Source organism: Myotis brandtii, unplaced genomic scaffold (assembly GCF_000412655.1).
Source record: "Myotis brandtii unplaced genomic scaffold, ASM41265v1 scaffold345, whole genome shotgun sequence".
Lineage (NCBI taxonomy): Eukaryota > Metazoa > Chordata > Mammalia > Chiroptera > Vespertilionidae > Myotis > Myotis brandtii.
Window position 1 is genome coordinate 2,548,483 of NW_005363283.1, and position 19,257 is coordinate 2,567,739.

General features: G+C 40.0%; 1 protein-coding gene and 1 pseudogene across 4 annotated transcripts in view; both read left to right on the forward strand.

The window, feature by feature from the left end:
- AFF2 (AF4/FMR2 family, member 2) overlaps window positions 1–19,257 on the forward strand; it is a 598,244-nt gene that overhangs the window by 411,685 nt on the left and 167,302 nt on the right. For 2 of the 4 annotated variants that reach the window (XM_014544018.1, XM_005871569.2), the window contains exon 5: window positions 10,467–10,553. The exons of the other annotated variants lie outside the window; for them this stretch is intronic. In XM_014544018.1, coding sequence (XP_014399504.1) covers window positions 10,467–10,553 — 87 coding nt within the window. The remainder of the gene's footprint in view (window positions 1–10,466; window positions 10,554–19,257) is intronic. 4 annotated transcript variants of the gene reach the window in all.
- LOC102251724 lies at window positions 15,342–17,206 on the forward strand (annotated as a pseudogene).

Here is a 19,257-nt window from a genome sequence, read left to right on the forward strand (position 1 = left end):
GCCGCCATCTTGGCTGACAGTTAATTTGCATATCTCCCTGATTAGCCAATGGGAAGGGTAGCGGTCGTACGCCAATTACCATGTTTCTCTTTTATTAGTGTAGATATAAATTTTATCAGTAATTATTTCTAACTTACACTGTTGGTAAGTAGCTGTTTTACCAAAACAGAGAGGGACATGTTTTCCTGATTTTAACACAGGACTGATGCTTTATAGCATACCTATATGGGGCAAGTTTTTGTCTATACTGCCTGGCTCCTAGAGTGTTCGTATTGAGTTTAGAATGTTGTTTTACTCCATTAGTCAGATATATCCCATTAGAAAAAGATATGACTCTCACTTGTGCCACTTCTTTGATACTCTTAATATAGAATAAATAAGTTATTTATTTCCCATTATTTGAAGTAATTGCAGAAAAAAAGCTAATCTGGGAGAGAAGCAACTGTTAAGGCACTCAGAAATACTCAGCCTGTTAAGATTTTGAAATGTTTGAAAGAGGCTTTCTGGATCAATTTCACTGGCTTGTTTGTGGTTTTGATGTTGTTAAATTTAGGCTCCTGCAAAGTTCAGTGTCTCTGTTGCTTTATTTTTATTTGGGGAGGCAGTAAAAGGGGGGTCTGGTGTTCAGTAATTATAGTGACATCTTGTGATCCATTTATTAATTTCATGTGAATAGGACAAACCAGTTCTGTTTCATCCCCATGGCTCTGTGATTCTATGATTCTAAGATTGAAATAGCTGTTTCAGAGGAAAGACAATTCCATGCAAATCATATTGTCTGGATTTCCAACTGTATTAGTGGCCTAGTGCCTTATTTTTTACTGAGCTCAGAAATAATGGGAGAGCAAAGCTAGAACCAAGTTGTTCATCGAGGTCTCTTCCATGAAAATAAATATTACTTATTTTTTTCTCAGCAATTGAGCCTTTGTTCCTTCTAAAAGCCATTGTCATGAACTACTCAGTACCATTTTCCTTAATATGGTATGTGTAAACTGCAAGAAAGCTATCATGTTTGAAAAACTGCAGCAGCCCTTAGAAGTGAAATACTAATGCCTTGTGTAAGTCTTTGAAAAGGTTAGACTAAGGATTGGGAGAAATGTAGCCTTCTGCCTTCCTTTGCCTAGAGGTGTCATTCTCCAGTGCCTTTCAATTTTGGTAGTGTCCTGTTGCTGCATCTACCCTGTGTATCTGTCCAGCAATGTGAGATCAACAAATCCCTTTGGTGATTTCTGGAACATGATACTAATTGCATGCTATTTAAACAAATAAAAAATAACAACTCTGACAGCTTTATTTTAGTTCTACTTTTGAATGATAACTAATAATTGTCATTATCTTACTTTCATTCCAATTATGAATACTCTAGCTACCTCAAGCCTCACTGGACCTGGTCCAGCTGTTCACATCTTAGAAGTCCTGTAGACAGCAGACATTCAATAAATGTTTTTTAAATCATTGAAATTAAATATAAATCATTAAAAATGGTACTGGGGAAGAAACCAATGAAGTCTTGTATGTTTTATTAAACTGGTTTAGCTGACCTAGAGCTAAAAGAGAAAATTGTTGATTAATAATAAAGAAATCTCATGCTATGAGGATATAACACAGTGGTTCCCAAACTTACTTGGCCTACTGCCCCCTTTCCAGAAAAAAATATTACTCAGCCCCTGGAAATTAATTTTTTTTTAAATTTTAATAGCAGTTACTCATCGCCCCCAAATGCACCTGTGGCCATCACCGCCCCCCTGGATCGCTGCAGCGCCTACCAGGGGGCGGTAGCGCCCACTTTGGGAATCACTGATATAACATGTCATTCCATCCAATAAAGTAGCTCTGAAAACATACACACATGGCTATATATTATGAAAGCCTGAGTAATTGTTTTAAGCAAGTATATTCCATAAATGATGGTCATTTGGATATAGTTGATGTCAAAATAATTTGAAACAGAAGAGCTATAAACTCAACAACAAAGTTAAAATCATTTTTGAAAAGAGTAAGTGTCAAAATTAGTTTATAAGCAAAGTTCATGGGTTAGAAAAGTTAATAAATGACCTTTTAGAAACCTTAGAATCCTCTGATGCCTGTTCTGGACCACTAAGTAGAAGCCCTCTACTTAGATTTCCTTTTTGCTCCTTTTCTTTGCAAAACACTTATTGATGGCTCATTCTTACCCTTGAACTTGTGCTAATTTTGCCTTTCCCAAAGAAAGCAATTTCAATCCAACATTATCTCCTAGTGGGGTGGCCAGTCTTATGTTCTGATTGGTTCAACTAACTAAGACGTGTCCTGATTAAGGATTGAAATTTATAAGGCAATCCTTAAGGAGTCAGCCCCCTTTACTTAGAGGGGCTATAGCCTCAGATTGGTGCTGCTGAAACCTATGCAGAACTCAGTGGCTATGGTGGCCTATCCCACTGTTGCTGCCTTTGGAGATGTTTCATTGTAGAATCTGAGTGTAGAGCACCTGAGAAGTAACTGGTTTAGAAGTTGTTGCATGGCCTTGCACATGGTTATACACATCCCCATTATATGCAGGGGGTGAAATAGAATTGATTGCATCTGGCAATGACAAGAAAATAGATTGATTGATGAAATGAGCACACAGTCAAGCTTCAGAGTCACTGATCACTGTCTTCCCCAGTTGTAAATTAGAATTAGGCTCTATTAAAGTGGAACCTTGATTTGGTGGATGCCAGGATAAAGGCAGCCAGTGGGAGTTGGACTTTTTGCATGCACATTCCTGGGGCTGATGGAGGAAATTTTAAGATTCCCTGAAACAATTGCCATCAGTATTTTTAAATAAAACATTCAATTATTTTTGAAGAAGCATTGCTGTTTTTATACCATGTCAATAAAATTATAACTTAGCATTATACACTTTGAAAGAATTAACATTTTGCTTTTTTTCTGGTGGATTGCATTTTATGTTGGTCCATTGTTGGGAAGTTATATTTACTGTAACAGTGATTTTATACTTTTTTCCTACCAGAACTTGCCTAAGATATCAGAGATACAATTTCAGGAGAATGGATTAAGAGCATTCCAAACAGAATTTAATTGAATGGAACAGGGTTTTAACCACTAGAGAGGCTTGACAGGAGTGTTAGTGATGAAGCCCAGGAAAGTTTATAGTTACACTGTTGTTGGATTTTCCAAGAGCTGAGCAAACAATCAGACAAATTGGGCTATTAACTTTCTCACTGTGAGAAAGCAGACTGCTCCCACTGTCTCTGGGAGTATGGTGAATTTCCTTAGCCAATTCGGTCAGCCATGTTTATATGTCATATAAAACAAAACAAAACAACTGCTTTTCCATATTTAGTTTTGCATCTTCTCATAAATATCATTGATTTCACAGAGATAAAAATATGATAATATGATTATGTAAGGCAGTACAGTTGGTCCACAACTTCCCCTCCCCTGCTTTTTTAGGAATCCCTTTTCTAGTACACTATGAAGGAGCCATCTACTCACTGTCTCCTAAAGCACTAGGCTCCACAGTTGGAAAGCTCACATGATTGGAAATTTTCTTAGCTAAAATCGATTCCCTCAAACTGCTATCCATGGGGCTAGTCTTTTTTTTTAAATATATTTCTTTATTGATTTCAGAGAGGAAGGGAGAAGGAGAGAGAGATAGAAACATCAATGATGAGAGAGAATCATTGATTGGCTGCCTCCTGCACACCCCCTACTGGGGAACGAGCCCGCAACCCAGGCATGTGCCCTCGGGCGGAATCGAACCTGGGACCCTTCAGTCCCCAGGCTGACACTCTATCCACTGAGCCAAGCCGGCTAGGGCCATAGGGCTAGTCTTAACCTCTTGTTTATAAAGCATGCACCAGATCTCTTTCTTAAATGCACCTCTCAGACCTTCCCTCAGTCTCCCTTTTCTGTAGACTAAACTTTTTCTGTTCTTTTAAAGAGCATTTATATATGTGATGAGCTTTACAAGAATTTACAGTTCTAGTCTCTGTCCCTTTTAATAAATTTCAATATTCAAAAGCCTCTACTGAAATGGGGTATCCAGGATACCACAGTGTTTCAAATATGGTTTGTCCCATACAATGCACAATTGTACAGTCAACTATTGAATTCCACATTTGGAGTATCACACTTATCTTAATATCACCTGAATTGGCCTTGGTTCTTTTGGTTGACAACCCCTCCTCAAAAAAATATATTTGGGGCTCAACTAAAGTCCATGGGTATTTAACCCATGAATTACAGCTAACTCAGGTGGTCTTTCTCATTCTGCAATTTTATACTTAGTTTATGGAACATAATTGCAGTTTTCATGTACCTCTGTTAAAATTTAACTTATTGGCTTCAGAACAACTTCAAAATATCTTTTTGAATTTTGATTACCCATAGTTTAGTATCACTTGCAGACATTCTATATTTTCTTAAGTTCTTAAGATTGAATGATGTAATGTTTCTAAAACATTTATTTCAACCAAAGGGTAAACAAAGAAGGACTAAAAATGACAGGGCCTTAGGACATGCCTCCAGAGACTACCTTGTAGGTTGACCTTGTTTACTTAGTATCTTGTACAAGCTTACTCAACTGCACTGTAAATCCACGTTAGTGTGTGATCATACATCTCACCCATATCCATCCTTACTTGTAAGAATTACATGTGAGGCTTGGTAAATGCCTTGCTGGATCTAATTTCTTAAGTGGTTTAATGTTCTCGCCAGGTTTAAAAGTCTCCAGAGCCCTAAGTAGACAGCACATTTTGCATGAGTATCTTTAGGGCAAAACATTTTTGAAAACACAGTGTCTATCCTGGGAGGGTTTGGAAGGGAGAGATAGAGACCAGTAGCCCTTCCCATGTGCCCTGCTTTCTTCCATGAGGAATTTCATATGGAACAGCCAAGCTCCCTGACCCTGACCAAAGGGCTCAATCTTTCAGCCCTTGTCCTCCCAGAGCCTGCCTGAGGAATGTCTATCAGGAGAAGAAGGCAGTTGCAGATTTCTGTAGGGGCTTCACATCAGCATTCTGGTATGGTACACCATACTGGGAGTGGCAGCCTATGCAGGCCACAGTCACCATGTGAGTCTTCTTATAGCTGACTGCTGAGCTTCCTCTGGGGTCCCATCCCAATGTCTGCTCCAGTTTCTGTCATCTGTTTACTATTTAACAGATGCACTGCTACTTCAGATAATAGTGCTAATACTTTTGCCTGGCTTCCCTCTCCTATCAGGGAGGAGGAGAGTTTCCTACAGGCCAGTTAGCAATCATTGGTGAGTCGAGGGCTGAGGAATGATTGCACTGCTGTTTTCCTGAGGCCCAAGTCCTAGAAAATCCCTACAAGGGACTTCAAAGTCTCTTATCCCTTATTCTTTGGCAGCCCTAATGCCTAGCTCTACCCTCCACCCTCCATTTCTGGCTCTTCAGAGAACTGTTAGGGTCCATGGATACAGTTTCTAAATTATTTACTCAAACAAATTAGGTTTTCTGGTAAGTTATTAACACCACACACACATACACACACACACACACACACACACACACACACACACACACACACGGATTTGCTCTGTAAGAGAGAGAGCCCTTCGGTTAAAGAAGCAGATTTGACTGTCTAACAAGTACACCTACCTCACTTGTACAAATGGGACAGGTAAACTCAATATTCCCAGATACAAATGTGTTTGGGGTAAGGGAGGGTGCTGATGTTTCTTAGACCATGGTGGCACGTAAGACTGCCCACCGTATATATTTACTTTCCTATTATAGTACTCTATGGGAGTATACTTACTGGGGTGGGGGAAGAAAAAGAAAAGTAGCCCTCTCTCCCAAAGGAAGTCAGAGACCAAGTTCAGTTACCATGACTTGGCAGTCATTTAAATCTAAGTATCTATGAAAATAAACTCCAACCTGATTGTATGGGTGTATTCTCCTCCTATACAATCATATTTTTATTTAATTTTTTACTGATTTCAGAGAGTGGAAGGGGGAGGGAGAGAGGGATAGAAACATCAATGATGAGAGAGAATCATTGATCAGCTGCCTCCTGCACGCCCCCTACTGGGGATCCAGCCCGGTGACCTCTTGGTTCATGGGATGACACTCAACCACTGTGTCACACCAGCAGGGCCATATTTGTATTTTAGAACCACTCAACTGTTCTTATTTATCATTACTAATCACAGGAATTTGTAAATACTTGTAAAATTGTAATTTTTACATTCTTGACACTTCAGCAGATGTAAGGGGGAAAGGGACTGAGCTCCTCACATCTTGATCCCTGGACAGAGGCTAAGGTGCCTGTTGGATAAGCAGATGCATGCAGGCTTATGCTGGCAATGTGTTTGTGGGGCTAGTAGCATGAGATTTGTACATATTCCATGCTATATGGTTTCTAAAACCTTTGTGCACTCATTAGCTCAGTTTCCCCTGAGGTAGGACTAAAGAGGTAGAAGCAGATATTAACTATTACTGGGTAGAAGAACCTGTAGAGGCCATCTTAGCAAAGGACGCATACTACAGGTAGGAAAACTGAGGCCTCAAAGAGGGTGAAGCAACCTGATGTAGATCACTCGAGTAGCTTTTAGCAGAACTCAGACAGTAGTTAAAACTCCCCTCACTCTTAGGCCAGGGAACTTTGGTAATCCCTCTGATTCCAACAACAACAACAGCAATAGCAATGCAATATGTAAGATTCCACCACCATTTATATTCATTAAGATGGTTATTTGAAAAATTGCTATGGTTATACTTTCTCTTTGAACTCTTTGGGGTGAGGACCTTAATATTTATGGTATGGTTTTATTTATACCAGGGGTGGGCAAACTTTTTGACTCGAGGGCCACAATGGGTTCTTAAACTGGACCGGAGGGCCGGAACAAAAGCATGGATGGAGTGTTTGTGTGAACTAATATAAATTCAAAGTAAACATCATTACATAAAAGGGTACGGTCTTTTTTTTTTTAGTTTTATTCATTTCAAATGGGCCGGATCCGGCCCGCGGGCTGTAGTTTGCCCACGGCTGATTTATACTAAACATGTATTGTTTGCACATCCACTATGTGTCAGGTATAATGTTAGCCTCTGTAAAGAGTACACACACACAGTACATCACAAACACTGCTCCTCTCGCCTCCACTCTGAAGCCTTTTCCAAATGCATCACACAAAGAATTCCTCCCTGACACCTTAACATATTGCTCTCACCAAGTGGTTAGCATGTTAAGCAGAGTGAGCTCTTTCCAGGAAGAAACTTGACCTTTTAACATTTATAGATCCCAGTGACTGGTATATAAAGTCTATACAATACAAGTTAGTAGAATAAAATGCAGGAAATCCACGAAAGAGACTGCCATTTGCTAACTGTGTGGCCTTGAACAAGTCACTTCACCTCTTGGTATCTCTGTTTTTTCATCTGTCAAACAAGTATGATGCTAATCCCTACCTCTTTAGTTGGTGGTACAAAAAGATGGAGTGTAGAAATAAGTGCCTGGCTCAATGTAATCATTTGGAAATCTAGCATTGTCATCATCATCATCATCATCATCATCATCATCATTTCACACATAGAAACTTCAGAAACGAATAATATCTCATGTTAACCATTATTTCGCGTAGCATCATGCTCTCCAGTTCCATCCATGCTGTTGCAAATGGTAAGAACTTCTTATTTACTGCAGCGTAGTATTCCATTGTGTAGATATACCACAGTTTTCTAATCCAGTGATTGGCTGATGGGCACTTAGGCTGTTTCCAAATCTTAGCTACGGTAAATTGTGCTGCTATGAACATAGGGGTGAATATCCTTTCTGATTGGTGTTTCTAGTTTCTTGGGATATATTGCTAGAAGTGGGATCAAGGTCCAAAAAAACTAAAAATGTACCTATATCTTTTAAATGATAGAACTAACTTTGGAGAATACCAGTCTTAACAGGAGCATTATGCTAAGCAAAATAAGTCAGTTGGAGAAAGATAAATGTCACATGATCTCACTCATTTGTGGAATATAATGAGCAACATAAACTGATGAACAAAAACAGGTCCAGAGCCCTGACCGGTTTGACTCAGTGGATAGATCGTCAGCCTGCGGACTAAAGGGTCCTAGGTTTGATTCCAGTCAAGGGCATGTACCTTGGTTTCAGGCACATCCCCAGTAGGGGGTGTGCAAGAGGCAGCTGATCGATGTTTCTAACTCTCTATGCCCTCTCCCTTCCTCTCTGTAAAAAATCAATAAAATATATATATTTAAAAAACACCTTCAGAGACAGAGAAGCATGGATCAGACCATCAAACCTCAGAGGGAAGGCAGGGGAGGGTGGGGGAAGGGGGAGAGATCAACCAAAGGACTTGCATGCATGCATATAAGCCTAACCAATGGACACAGACACCAGGCGGGTGAGGGCATGAGCAGGGGGGTGAGGGACAATGGGGGGATAAGGACACATATGTAATACCTTAATCAATAAAGAAAATTTAAAAATCTAAAATTTAAAAGAATTCATTGAGTATTTTAGAGACAGAATAATTGGAATTCAGCTTTAAACTATTGTCACATAGAGTTACTTTTGGCCTGTTTTGAGGAAATTCATAAGTAACATTTGTCAAGAATGTTACCAACTGCATACAAATGCACATCTCAAAAAAAACAACACTTGGAAATATTCTATCTCTTAAGTAGGTTAAGCATCCCCTCTAAAATTTTTTTTTGTATTTTTAATGTACTTACCACCATCTTTTAAAAATGCTAGGTAAAATCCAATCTGTGTCAGCACTACTCTTAATCATACTTACAAATTCTGCTTCAGTGGTGCTGCTGTGAATGAATCTGTGAAATATCTCCTTGCATTATAGCTCTTCATACATCAAAGATTCTTTTTGAACTGGATAATTATAGAAGAAAAAACAACATCATGTTTTAGTTCTACCTGAGGTTTCTTATTAATGTTACCTTTGCAATGACTAATTATGTTATCCATAAAGATTGAGGAAAAGTATTATATAATTTGAGTCATTAAAAAGGCCTTCCATAGCCCTAGCTGGTTTTGCTCTGTGGTTAGAGTGTTGGCCTTTGAACTGAAGGGTCATGGGTTCAATTCCAGTCAAAAGCATGTACCTCAGTTGCAGGCTCGATCCGACCCTGGTTGGGGTGAGGGAGGCAACCAGTCAATGTGTCTCTCTCACATCGATGTTTCTCTCTGTGTGTCTCTCCCACTCCCTTCCACTCTCTCTTAAAAAAAATATCAATGGAAAAAATATCCTCGGGTGAGGATTAACAACAACAATAACAATAACAAGGCCTTTCATAAACCTTCATCCCTTATTCCCCTCCCCAAAGCTCTCAAGTATTTCCATCATTACAATGATTTTATGTTTAATTTTTACATATCAAAACGTTTGATAAATCCATCACATGCTGGCACTGCCCTGCTTCACATACTTTGTCATCTCTCTGCTGCTGGAATGTTAAACATGTGATTTAATTATCCTTACTCTTCAGGTAACACATGTTGGCCACAAGCCCTATAACTCAAGCAGCTTTTGAATATGCAGCACCTCTTCTCAAACTAAGTGTTTGAAGGCACTTAGAAGGTGCCCCTTCTGATAACAGAGAGTGGGAGGGAGCCTTAGGTGCTTTTCCTATTTTGATACTTGAACTCACAAATACACAGTGTGTATGTTTTGGTGGAACAGAGCTACCAATCACATAGTAACCTTCTTTACAAATGGCAAAGAATTCTCTTCAGCTTTCTCATCTTTGCATGGAAAAATCAATGCCATGTGTGTAATCTTGTCACTAACTGTTAGGCTATGTCAAGAGACATGACTATCATACTATCCAGAACGAGGATGGTGACAGTACTGCTCTCCCCTGAGCTGGCAAATCACACCTAAAACAGAATACCATCAGTTAGAAGAGCCCCAGGCAATCAAGAGCCCCTCCTGGGAACACCTAGAATAGTGCCAGAATGCAGAACTCAAGCATTAGGAGAAAAGGTGAAAAGTTGAAAATTCCCAATAAATAAATGAACAAGCCATAGATATCTCAGCCTAGAGAAAAGACAACACCGGGGGATAGAATTGATATCTTTCAACAGCTGAAAGCTTGCCATGAGAAAGAAGAGGAGATATGTTCTTTGAAGTTCCAAAGTATGATTCATAGTTAGAAACTCCAGTGAGACAGGGGTGTAGCTCACAACCAGGAAGAATAATCTGATCAAGCTGCCTCAGCATGAGACAGGCTGCTTCAAGCAGTAGTGAGCTTTCTGTCACTGGCAATGTGTAAGTGGATGTTAGATGGCCTTTTGTATTGCAGATAGGCTTGAAGCACCAGTGTGGAGCAGGGAAATGGACCAAATGACTTTAAGTACCTCTGAAAAAAACTAGGTCAATTAAGTAAGTAAGTATTTATAAAGGGCTTACTATATTTAGTGCCAAGAAAGTTTTTAATTTTTTAAGTACCTGAAAATAAAGTTGCTTTGTTTTTCCTCATCAGGAGATGACACATCCCTGGCCTACTCCTCTCACTGCCATGCATACTCCTGGAACCTCTGAGCAGAACACATTTTCCATCCTAGGGCAGGTCAGTTATCTACCTTCCTCCATTTTTCTTTATCTTATTTTGATTATGCCAATCTTCCAATTGGATTTTTAAAAATAAAAATGGACTTGATCTTCTAGTTTCATGAAATATAGACTCTCTCTTGCCCCTTGAGATGTAATTATAAATATCATCTTTTACTTCAAATTCTTTATTGTTTAAAGCATTACATAAGTCTCCTTTTTTCCCATTGACACTCCCGGGCCGCCCCCACCCCCCAGCACATGCCCTCCTTCACCCCTGTCTGTGTCCATTGGTTATACTCATATGCATGCATACAAGTCCTTTGGTTGATCTCTTACCCCCTAACCCAGCCGTGGGCAAACTATGGCCCGTGGGCCGGATCCGGCCCGTTTGAAATGAATAAAACTAAAAAAAAAAAGACTGTACCCTTTTATGTAATGATGTTTACTTTGAATTTATATTAGTCCACACAAACACTCCATCCATGCTTTTGTTCCGGCCCTCCGGTCCAGTTTAAGAACCCATTGTGGCCCTCGAGTCAAAAAGTTTGCCCACCCCTGCCCTGAACCCCACCTTCCCTCATAGGTTGGACAGTCTGTTTGATGCTTCTATGAATCTGGTTCTATTTTCGTTCATCAGTTTATGCTATTCATTATATTCCACAAATGAGTGAGATCATGTGATATTTATCGTTCACTGACTGTCTTATTTTGCTTAGCATAATACTCTCCAGTTCCATCCATGCTGTTGCAAATGGTAAGAATGCCTTCTTTTTCACAGAAGCATGGTATTCCATTGTGTAGATGTAGCACAGTTTTCTAATCCACTCATCTGCAGATGGGCACTTAGGCTGTTTCCAAATATTAGCCATTGTAAATTGTTCTGCTATGAACATAGGGGTGCATATATCCTTTCTGATTGGGGTTTCTGTTTTCTTGGGATATATAACTGGAAGTGGGATTACTGGATCAAAGGGAAGTTGAAGAAATTCCATACTGTTTTCCACAGTGGCTACACCAGCCTGCATTCCCACCAACAGTGAAGGAGGGTTCCTTTTGCTCCGCATCTTCTCCAGCACTTGTCCTTTGTTGATTTGTTGATGATAGCCATTCTGGCAGATGTGAGATGGTACCTCATTGTGGTTTTGATTTGCATATCTCAGATGATTAGTGACTTTGAGCATGTTTTCATATATCTCTCGGCCTTTTTTATGTCCTCTTTTGAAAAGTGTCTATTGAGATCCTTTGCCCGTTTTTTATTGGATTATTTCTCTTCTTTTTAAGTTTTGTGAGTTCCCTATAAATTTTGGAGATTAAACCTTTATCTGAGATAACATGGGTAAGCATGTTCTCCCATGCAGTGGGCTTTCTTCTTGTTTTGTTAATGGTTGATTTCACTGTGCAGAAGCTTTTTATTTTGATGTAGTCCCATTTGTTTATTTTGTCTTTAGTTTCTATTGCCCTAGGAGCTGTATTGGTAAAGATATTGCTATGACATATGTCTGATATTTTGCTGCCTATGGCTTCTTCCAAGAGCTTGTTCTTTGAAAGGATAAACAAGATTGATGAACCTCTAGCCAGACTCACCAAGAAGCAAAGAGTGAGGACCCAAATAAACAAAATCTAAAATGAAAGAGGTAAAATAAACAGACCCCACAGAAATACAAAAGATTGTAAAAAAAATACTATGAACAACTCTACTCCAACAAACTAAACAAACTAGAGGAAATGGACATACTCCTAGAAAAATACAATCTTCCAAAACTCAATCAACAAGACTCAAAAAATTTCAAAAGGCTGATAATTAAGGAGGAAATTGAAACAGTCATTAAAAAACTTCCGGCAAACAAAAGCCCTGCACCAGACAGCTTCACAGGAGAGTTTTACCAAACATTAAAAGAAGAACGAAAACCTAATCTTCTCAGACTATTCCAAAAAATTTAAGAGATAAGCACACTTCCAAGATCTTTCTATGAACCAGCATTACCCTAATCCCAAAACCAGATAAAGATACCACAAAGAAAGAGAATTGCAGGCCAATATCCCTGATGAATATAGATGCTAAAATCCTCAACAAAATTCTAGCAAATTGTACCCAGAACTATATTAGAAAGATCATACACCCATGACCAAGTGGGATTTATTCCAGAGATACAAGGCTGGTACAATATCCGCAAATCAATAAACATGATACATCAAATAAACAAATTGAGACACAAAAATCACATAATCATATCAATTGATACAGAAAAAGCATTTGACAAAATCCAACACCCTTTCCTGATAAAAACTCTCGGCAAAGTGGGAATTGAGGGATCATACCTCAACATAATAAAAGCCTTATATGACAAACCTACAGCCAACATCATATTCAATGGGCAAAAAATAAAACTATTTCCCCTAAGAACAGTAATAAGACAGGGATGCCCACTTTCACCATTCCTGTTCAACATGGTACTGGAAGTGATAGCCTTAGTGATCAGACAAGAAGAATAAATAAAAGGCATCTAAATTGTAATAGAAGAAGTAAAATTGTCATTATTCACAGATGACATGATATTGTACATGGAAAACCTTAAAGACTCCATCAAAAAACTATTAGAACTAATAAATGAATTCGGCAATGTAGCAGGATATAAAATTAACACCTAGAAATCTCTGGCTTTTTTATACACCAATAATGAACTCACAGAAAGAGAAACTTAAAAAAATCCCATTTACCACTACAACAAAAATTAAGATACCTAGGAATAAATTTAACCAAGGAGGTAAAGGACCTGTACTCAGAAAATTACAGGATGCTGAAAAAAGAGATAGAGGAAGACATAAACAAATGCAAGAATATACCGTGTTCATGGATTGGTAGAATCAACATCATTAAAATGTCCATACTATCCAAAGCAATCTATAGATTCAATGCAATCCCCATTAAAATACCAACAGCATACTTCAAAGACCTAGAACAAACTCTCCAAAAATTTATCTGTAATAAAAAAATAAAAATATCCTGAATAGCTGCAGCAATCTTGAGAAAGAAGAACAAAGTTGGAGGATCACAATACCAGATATCAATCTATATTACAAAGCCACTGTTCTCAAAACTGCCTGGTACTGGCACAAGAACAGACATACATACCAATGGAACAGAACAGAGAACCCAGAGATCAACCCAAGCCAATATGCTCAATTTATATTTGACAAAGGAGTCAAGAGCATACAATGGAGTCAAGATAGTCTCTTCAACAAATGGTGTTGAGAAAATTGGACAGATACATGCAAAAAAATGAAACTAGACCACCAACTTACACCATACACAAAAATAAGGTCAAAATGGATAAAGGATTTAAATGTAAGACGGGAAACCATAAATATCATGTTTATTGAATGAACTTATTTAAGAAATATACACTTTGTTTCTGGCATGTTTTATCATACTACCTAGAGCAGTGGTTGGCAAACTCATTAGTCAACAGAGCCAAATATTAACAGTACAACGATTGAAATTTATTTTGAGAGCCAAATTTTTTAAACTTAAACTATATAGGTAGGTACATTGTTATTAACTTAATTAGGGTACTCCTAAGGCTTAGGAAGAGCCACTTATTCAAGGGGCCAAAGAGCTGCATGTAGCTTGCGAGCCACAGTTTGTCGACCACTGACCTAGAGCATGGCCACTGTCCAAGTTACTGTGGCAAGAGCTGATGAATTAGAGAGTAGAATGAACTTATCCTTTAATAAAGACCAAATAGGTAATGTAACACCATCTGAAATTTTTTAAATTGTAAGAACCTATACACTTCACTCTAATAGATCAATTTTGTTTTCTTATATCACCTGCCAGTCCTTGGTCACAGAGTATCATATAAAGATACCACCCTGTTTCTCTCCTGTATTCTTAATCTAGTTGTTTATCAGAATGACAAGCACGTATTTTTAACAACAAAAATCCCCAACATATTGTATTGAAAGTTTTCTTCTATAGTTTTATTATCAAATATTTAATACTAGTGGCCTGGTGCACAAAATCCATGCACATTAAAAAGGAATTAATTAGAGGAAATATTTTAATATTGCTATTTGCCCTTTCTCTATAATAGAAGTGTCAGAGATGAAAGAAAATTAATAAAATGTATATGAAAATCTCCCTCCTGTCAGAGTCTAGGGTGTGCCACAGAACCTAGAGTCAAGTCCCTGCCCACCTGCATGAGCCTCAAGATTGCACCCAGACCTGGCTGGCCCCACCCCCATCAAGCCCTGCTGGGCGGGAGGCACAGCCTCAGGTCTCCCGTCAAGTGCTGCCGGGCAGGAGGCGCAGCCTCAGTTCCCCAGGCCCGGTGCCAAGGCAGGGGGCAGGTCCTCAAGTCTCCCAGCCCCAGTGCAAGAGCATGAGGGTGTGATGACCATTTGCATATTAGGTCTTTATTATATAGGATAATTTTCCCTCACCAGCTCCCAGGAAGAATTTTTTTCTCACCATCAGTTTTTATTTATTTATTTTTGTGGTCAATCCTCACTGGAGGATATTTTTTTCCATTAATTTTTAGAGAGGGTGAAAAGTCGGGGGAGAAGGAGAGAGAAACATCAATGTGAGAAAGACACATCACTTGATTGCCTCCTGCATGCACCCTGCCTGGGGCCAGGGATTGAACCTATCACCCTCTGTTGTGCAGGCAAGCACTCTAACCACTGAACCACACTAGCCAGGACATCACCATCAGTTTTTTAAATGCCTAAGTAGCTTATTGAACTGGGAAGAAGGGCACTGTTCCAATCTGAATCTTTGCAAGTTGTGCATACACTAGCAACCATGTCTGCAGTTCGCATTGATCATGGCATCACCTAATCTTATGTGAGTATCTTCCAACATGGAAAAGTGGAAATAATTGCCCAGGATCAGGGAAGTTGAAGCACCCCAAGTTATATTGCTTTTACTGATTGGTGATGTTGCAAAGAATCAAGTTGCAGTGAATCCTACCAACACAGTTTTGATGCCGAACACTTGAATGTAGATTTTATGTTGCTATTGTCCAGTCTTATATGAAGCATTGGCCCTTCATAGTGATGAATGATGCTGGCAGGCCCAAGGTCCAAGTAGAATACAAGGGAGAGACAAAAAGTTTCTACCCAGAAGAAGTGTCATCTATGGTTTTGACAAAGATGAAGGAAATCACAGAAGCCTACCTCAGGAAGACAACAACCAATACTGTTGTTATAGTACCTGCTTACTTCAATGATTCTCAGAATCAGGGTACCAAAGATGCTGGAACTATTACTGGTCTCAATGTACTTGGAATAATCAATGAGCCAATGGCCAATGCTATTGTTTAGTAGACAGAAAGGTTGGAGCTGAAAGAAATGTGCTGTTCTTTGACTTGGGAGGTGGCACTCTCGATGTGTCAATTCTCACCATTCAAGATGGAATATTTGAGGTCAAATCTACAGCTAGGGAAACCCACTTAGGTAAAGAAGACTTAACAACTAAATGGTCAACCATTTCTTTGCAGAGTTCAAGCAGAAGCATAAAATGGATATCAGTGCGAACAAGAGGGCTATCTATTGCTTTTGTGCTGCTTGTGAACATGCTAAGCATACTCTCTATCACTGGGCCTGATTTAAGAATTGAATGCGGACCTTTTCTGTGGCACCCTGGATCCTGTAAAGAAAGCCCTTCTAGATGGCAAGCTTGATATGTCCCAGATCCATGATTTTGTCCTGTTGAGTGGTCTACCCATATCCCCAGGATTCAGAAACTCCTACAGGACTTTTTCAATAGAAAAGAGTTGAATAAGAACATCTACTATGATGAGGCTATTGCTTATGGTGCAATTGTCCAGTCAGCCATCCTTTCTGGAGACAAATCAAAAAATGTTCAAGATTTGTTGCTGTTGGATGTCACTCCTCTTTCCCTGGTCATTGAGATGGCTGGTGGTGTCATGACTGTTCTCATCAAGCGCAACACCACCATTCACACCAAGCAGACACAGACCTTCACCACCTACTCTGACAACCAGCCTAGTGTGCTCATTCAGGTTTATGAAGGTGAGCATGCCATGACCAAGGATAGCAACCTGTTTGGAAAGTTTGAACTCACAGGCATACCTCCTGCACCTAGTGGTGTTCCTCAGATTTAAGTCACTTTGATATTGATGCCAATTGAATCCTCAATGTCTCTGCTGTGGACAACAGAACAAGATTATCATCACTACAAGGATCATCTGAGCAAGAAAGACATTGAGTGCATGGTCCAGGAAGCTAAGAAGTACAAAGAGGAAGATGAGAAACAGTGGTACAAGGTGTTTTCCAAAAATTAACTTGAATTCTATGCATTCAACATGAAAGCAACTGTTGAAGATTAAAAACTTAAAGGCAAGATCAATGATAAGGACAAACAGAACATTCTTGACAAGTGCAATAAAACCATCAACTGGCTTGATAAGAACTAGATTACAGAAAAGGAAGAATTTGAACATCAGCAGAAAGGGTTGGAAAAAGTCTGCAACCCCATCATTACCAAGTTGTACCAGAGTGCAGGAGGCATGCCAGGAGGAATGCCTGGCGGTCCTCTGGTGGTGGAGCCCCTCCATCTTGTGGTGCCACCTCTGGATCCAACATTGAAGAGGTTGATTAAGCCAACTTTGAGCATAGATTTACACTGTTCCACACAAAATATTAAATAACCCAAATTTGTAGCAAAGTTCATGGCAGTTTTAAAAGTTGAGCTGCTATCCTATATTAAAAAAGGCTAATATACAAATCGAATGAATGGCAGAATGACCAGTTGCTATGACATGCACTGACTATGAGGGGACAGGCTCTCAATGCAGGAGCTGCCCCCAGGTGGTCAGTGCGCTCCCACAACCAGAAGCCGGGCTCACGGCTGCCGAGCGCAGTGGAGGTGGTGGGAGCCTCTCCCACCTCCGCAATAGTGGTAAGGATGTCCTACTGCCATGAAGAACAGGCCTAAGTTCTCAGTTGGACATCCCCCAAGGGCTCTTGGACTGAAAGAGGATGCAGGCCAGGAGGGGGTGACCAGGCCAGCAGGGGGGCAGTTAGGGGGCGACCAGGCCGGTAGGGGGCAGTTAGGGGGCAGCCAAGCCAGCAGGAGACCAGTTAGGGGGCAATCAGGCCAGCAAGCAGAGGCAGTTAGGGGCAATAAGGCAGGCATGTAGAGTGGTTAGGGACAATCAGGCAGGCCAGCAGGGGAGCAGTTAGGGGGTGAGAAAGCCAGCAGGGGGCAGATAAGGGGCGGCCAGGCCAGCAGGGGGGGCAGTTAGGGGGCGACCAGGCTGGCAGGGGGGCAGTTAGGGGGCGACCAGGCCGGCAGGGGGATAGTTAGGGGGTGACCAGGCTGGCAAGAAGAGGCAGTTAGGGGTAATCAGGTAGGCAGGTAGAGTGGTTAAGGGCGATCAGGTAGGCAGGCAGGTGAGCAGTTAGGAGCCAGCAGTCCTGGATTGTGAGAGGGCTGTCCAACTGCCGGTTTAGGCCCCATCCCCCAAGGGATCCCAGATTATAGAGGGTGCAGGCCGGGTTGAGGGACACACCCCCATGCATGAATTTCATACACTGGGCCTCTAGTAAAGAATAAAAGGCTCAGAGAAGTATTTAACACTCCTTGGGGCACTGAGGAAGTGTTCACAGAGATGGCTGCATTTAGAGTATGCTTATGATTTTGACACATGGAGAAGAGCTAAAGAGAAGAACACTCCATGCAGAAGAACAGAATGGACAAATGCATGACAAGATGAGGGATCATGGGTGATCCATATTTATATGATGTCCCAAGTGGCTGGATCAGTGTTTGCATGATAAGGAATAGGGAAAGATGAATACTGAGCAGATAAGTACATCTCTGTGAAAGGCCTTGAATGCCAGCCAAAGAGTTTGGACTTTATATGTAGAAGGACAAATCAGATCCCTTAATTTTTAAGATCATGATTTTGATAATAACATTGGCTTAAACTGCATTGATCCCTTTCTACCTTTGAAAGGGGTCAGAACTAAGTGAACAGCAACCTTCTCTGGTTATGTGTTATTCCCTCCTGTATTCCCACTCTCCCTCCTTAGACTGCCCTGGGCCTGATACCTTCTCCCTAGCACCCCATCTAAGGAATTAATCCATCCCTTTTAGACATTGAATCCAAGCAATTGCAGTGTTTTCAGTCCTGTTGTCCAATTTTGGAGATAATTTGTACAAGTCACAATTTTGACATTTACAAGTGTATACAATAGAACTGCTTGTTTAAATGGCTTCTATAGTAAGTGCAAAATTTGGAATCAGGCATGATTTGTTTTTTTCTGACAATTATCTGTGCTACCATCAACCCTATGATGAAGGTAGAAACAAGTAGGATAAAATTATGAAACCAGAATGACCACACACCAACCCTTTGTTTTGCTTTATCCCTGTCAAAATGTTTGTTTGAAATAAAAGTACATTTAAAATAACAACTATAGTGAATTGTGCTGCTATGAACATAGGAGTGCATATATCCTTTCTGATTGGTGTTTCTAGTGCAGTGATGGCGAACCTATGACACACGTGTCAGAGGTGACAGGCGAACTCATTTTTTTGGTGTATTTTTCTTTGTTAAATGACATTTAAATATATAAAATAAATATCAAAAATATAAATCTTTGTTTTACTATGGTTGCAAATATCAAAAAATTTCTATATGTGACACAGCACCAGAGTTAAGTTAGGGTTTTTCAAAATGCTGACACGC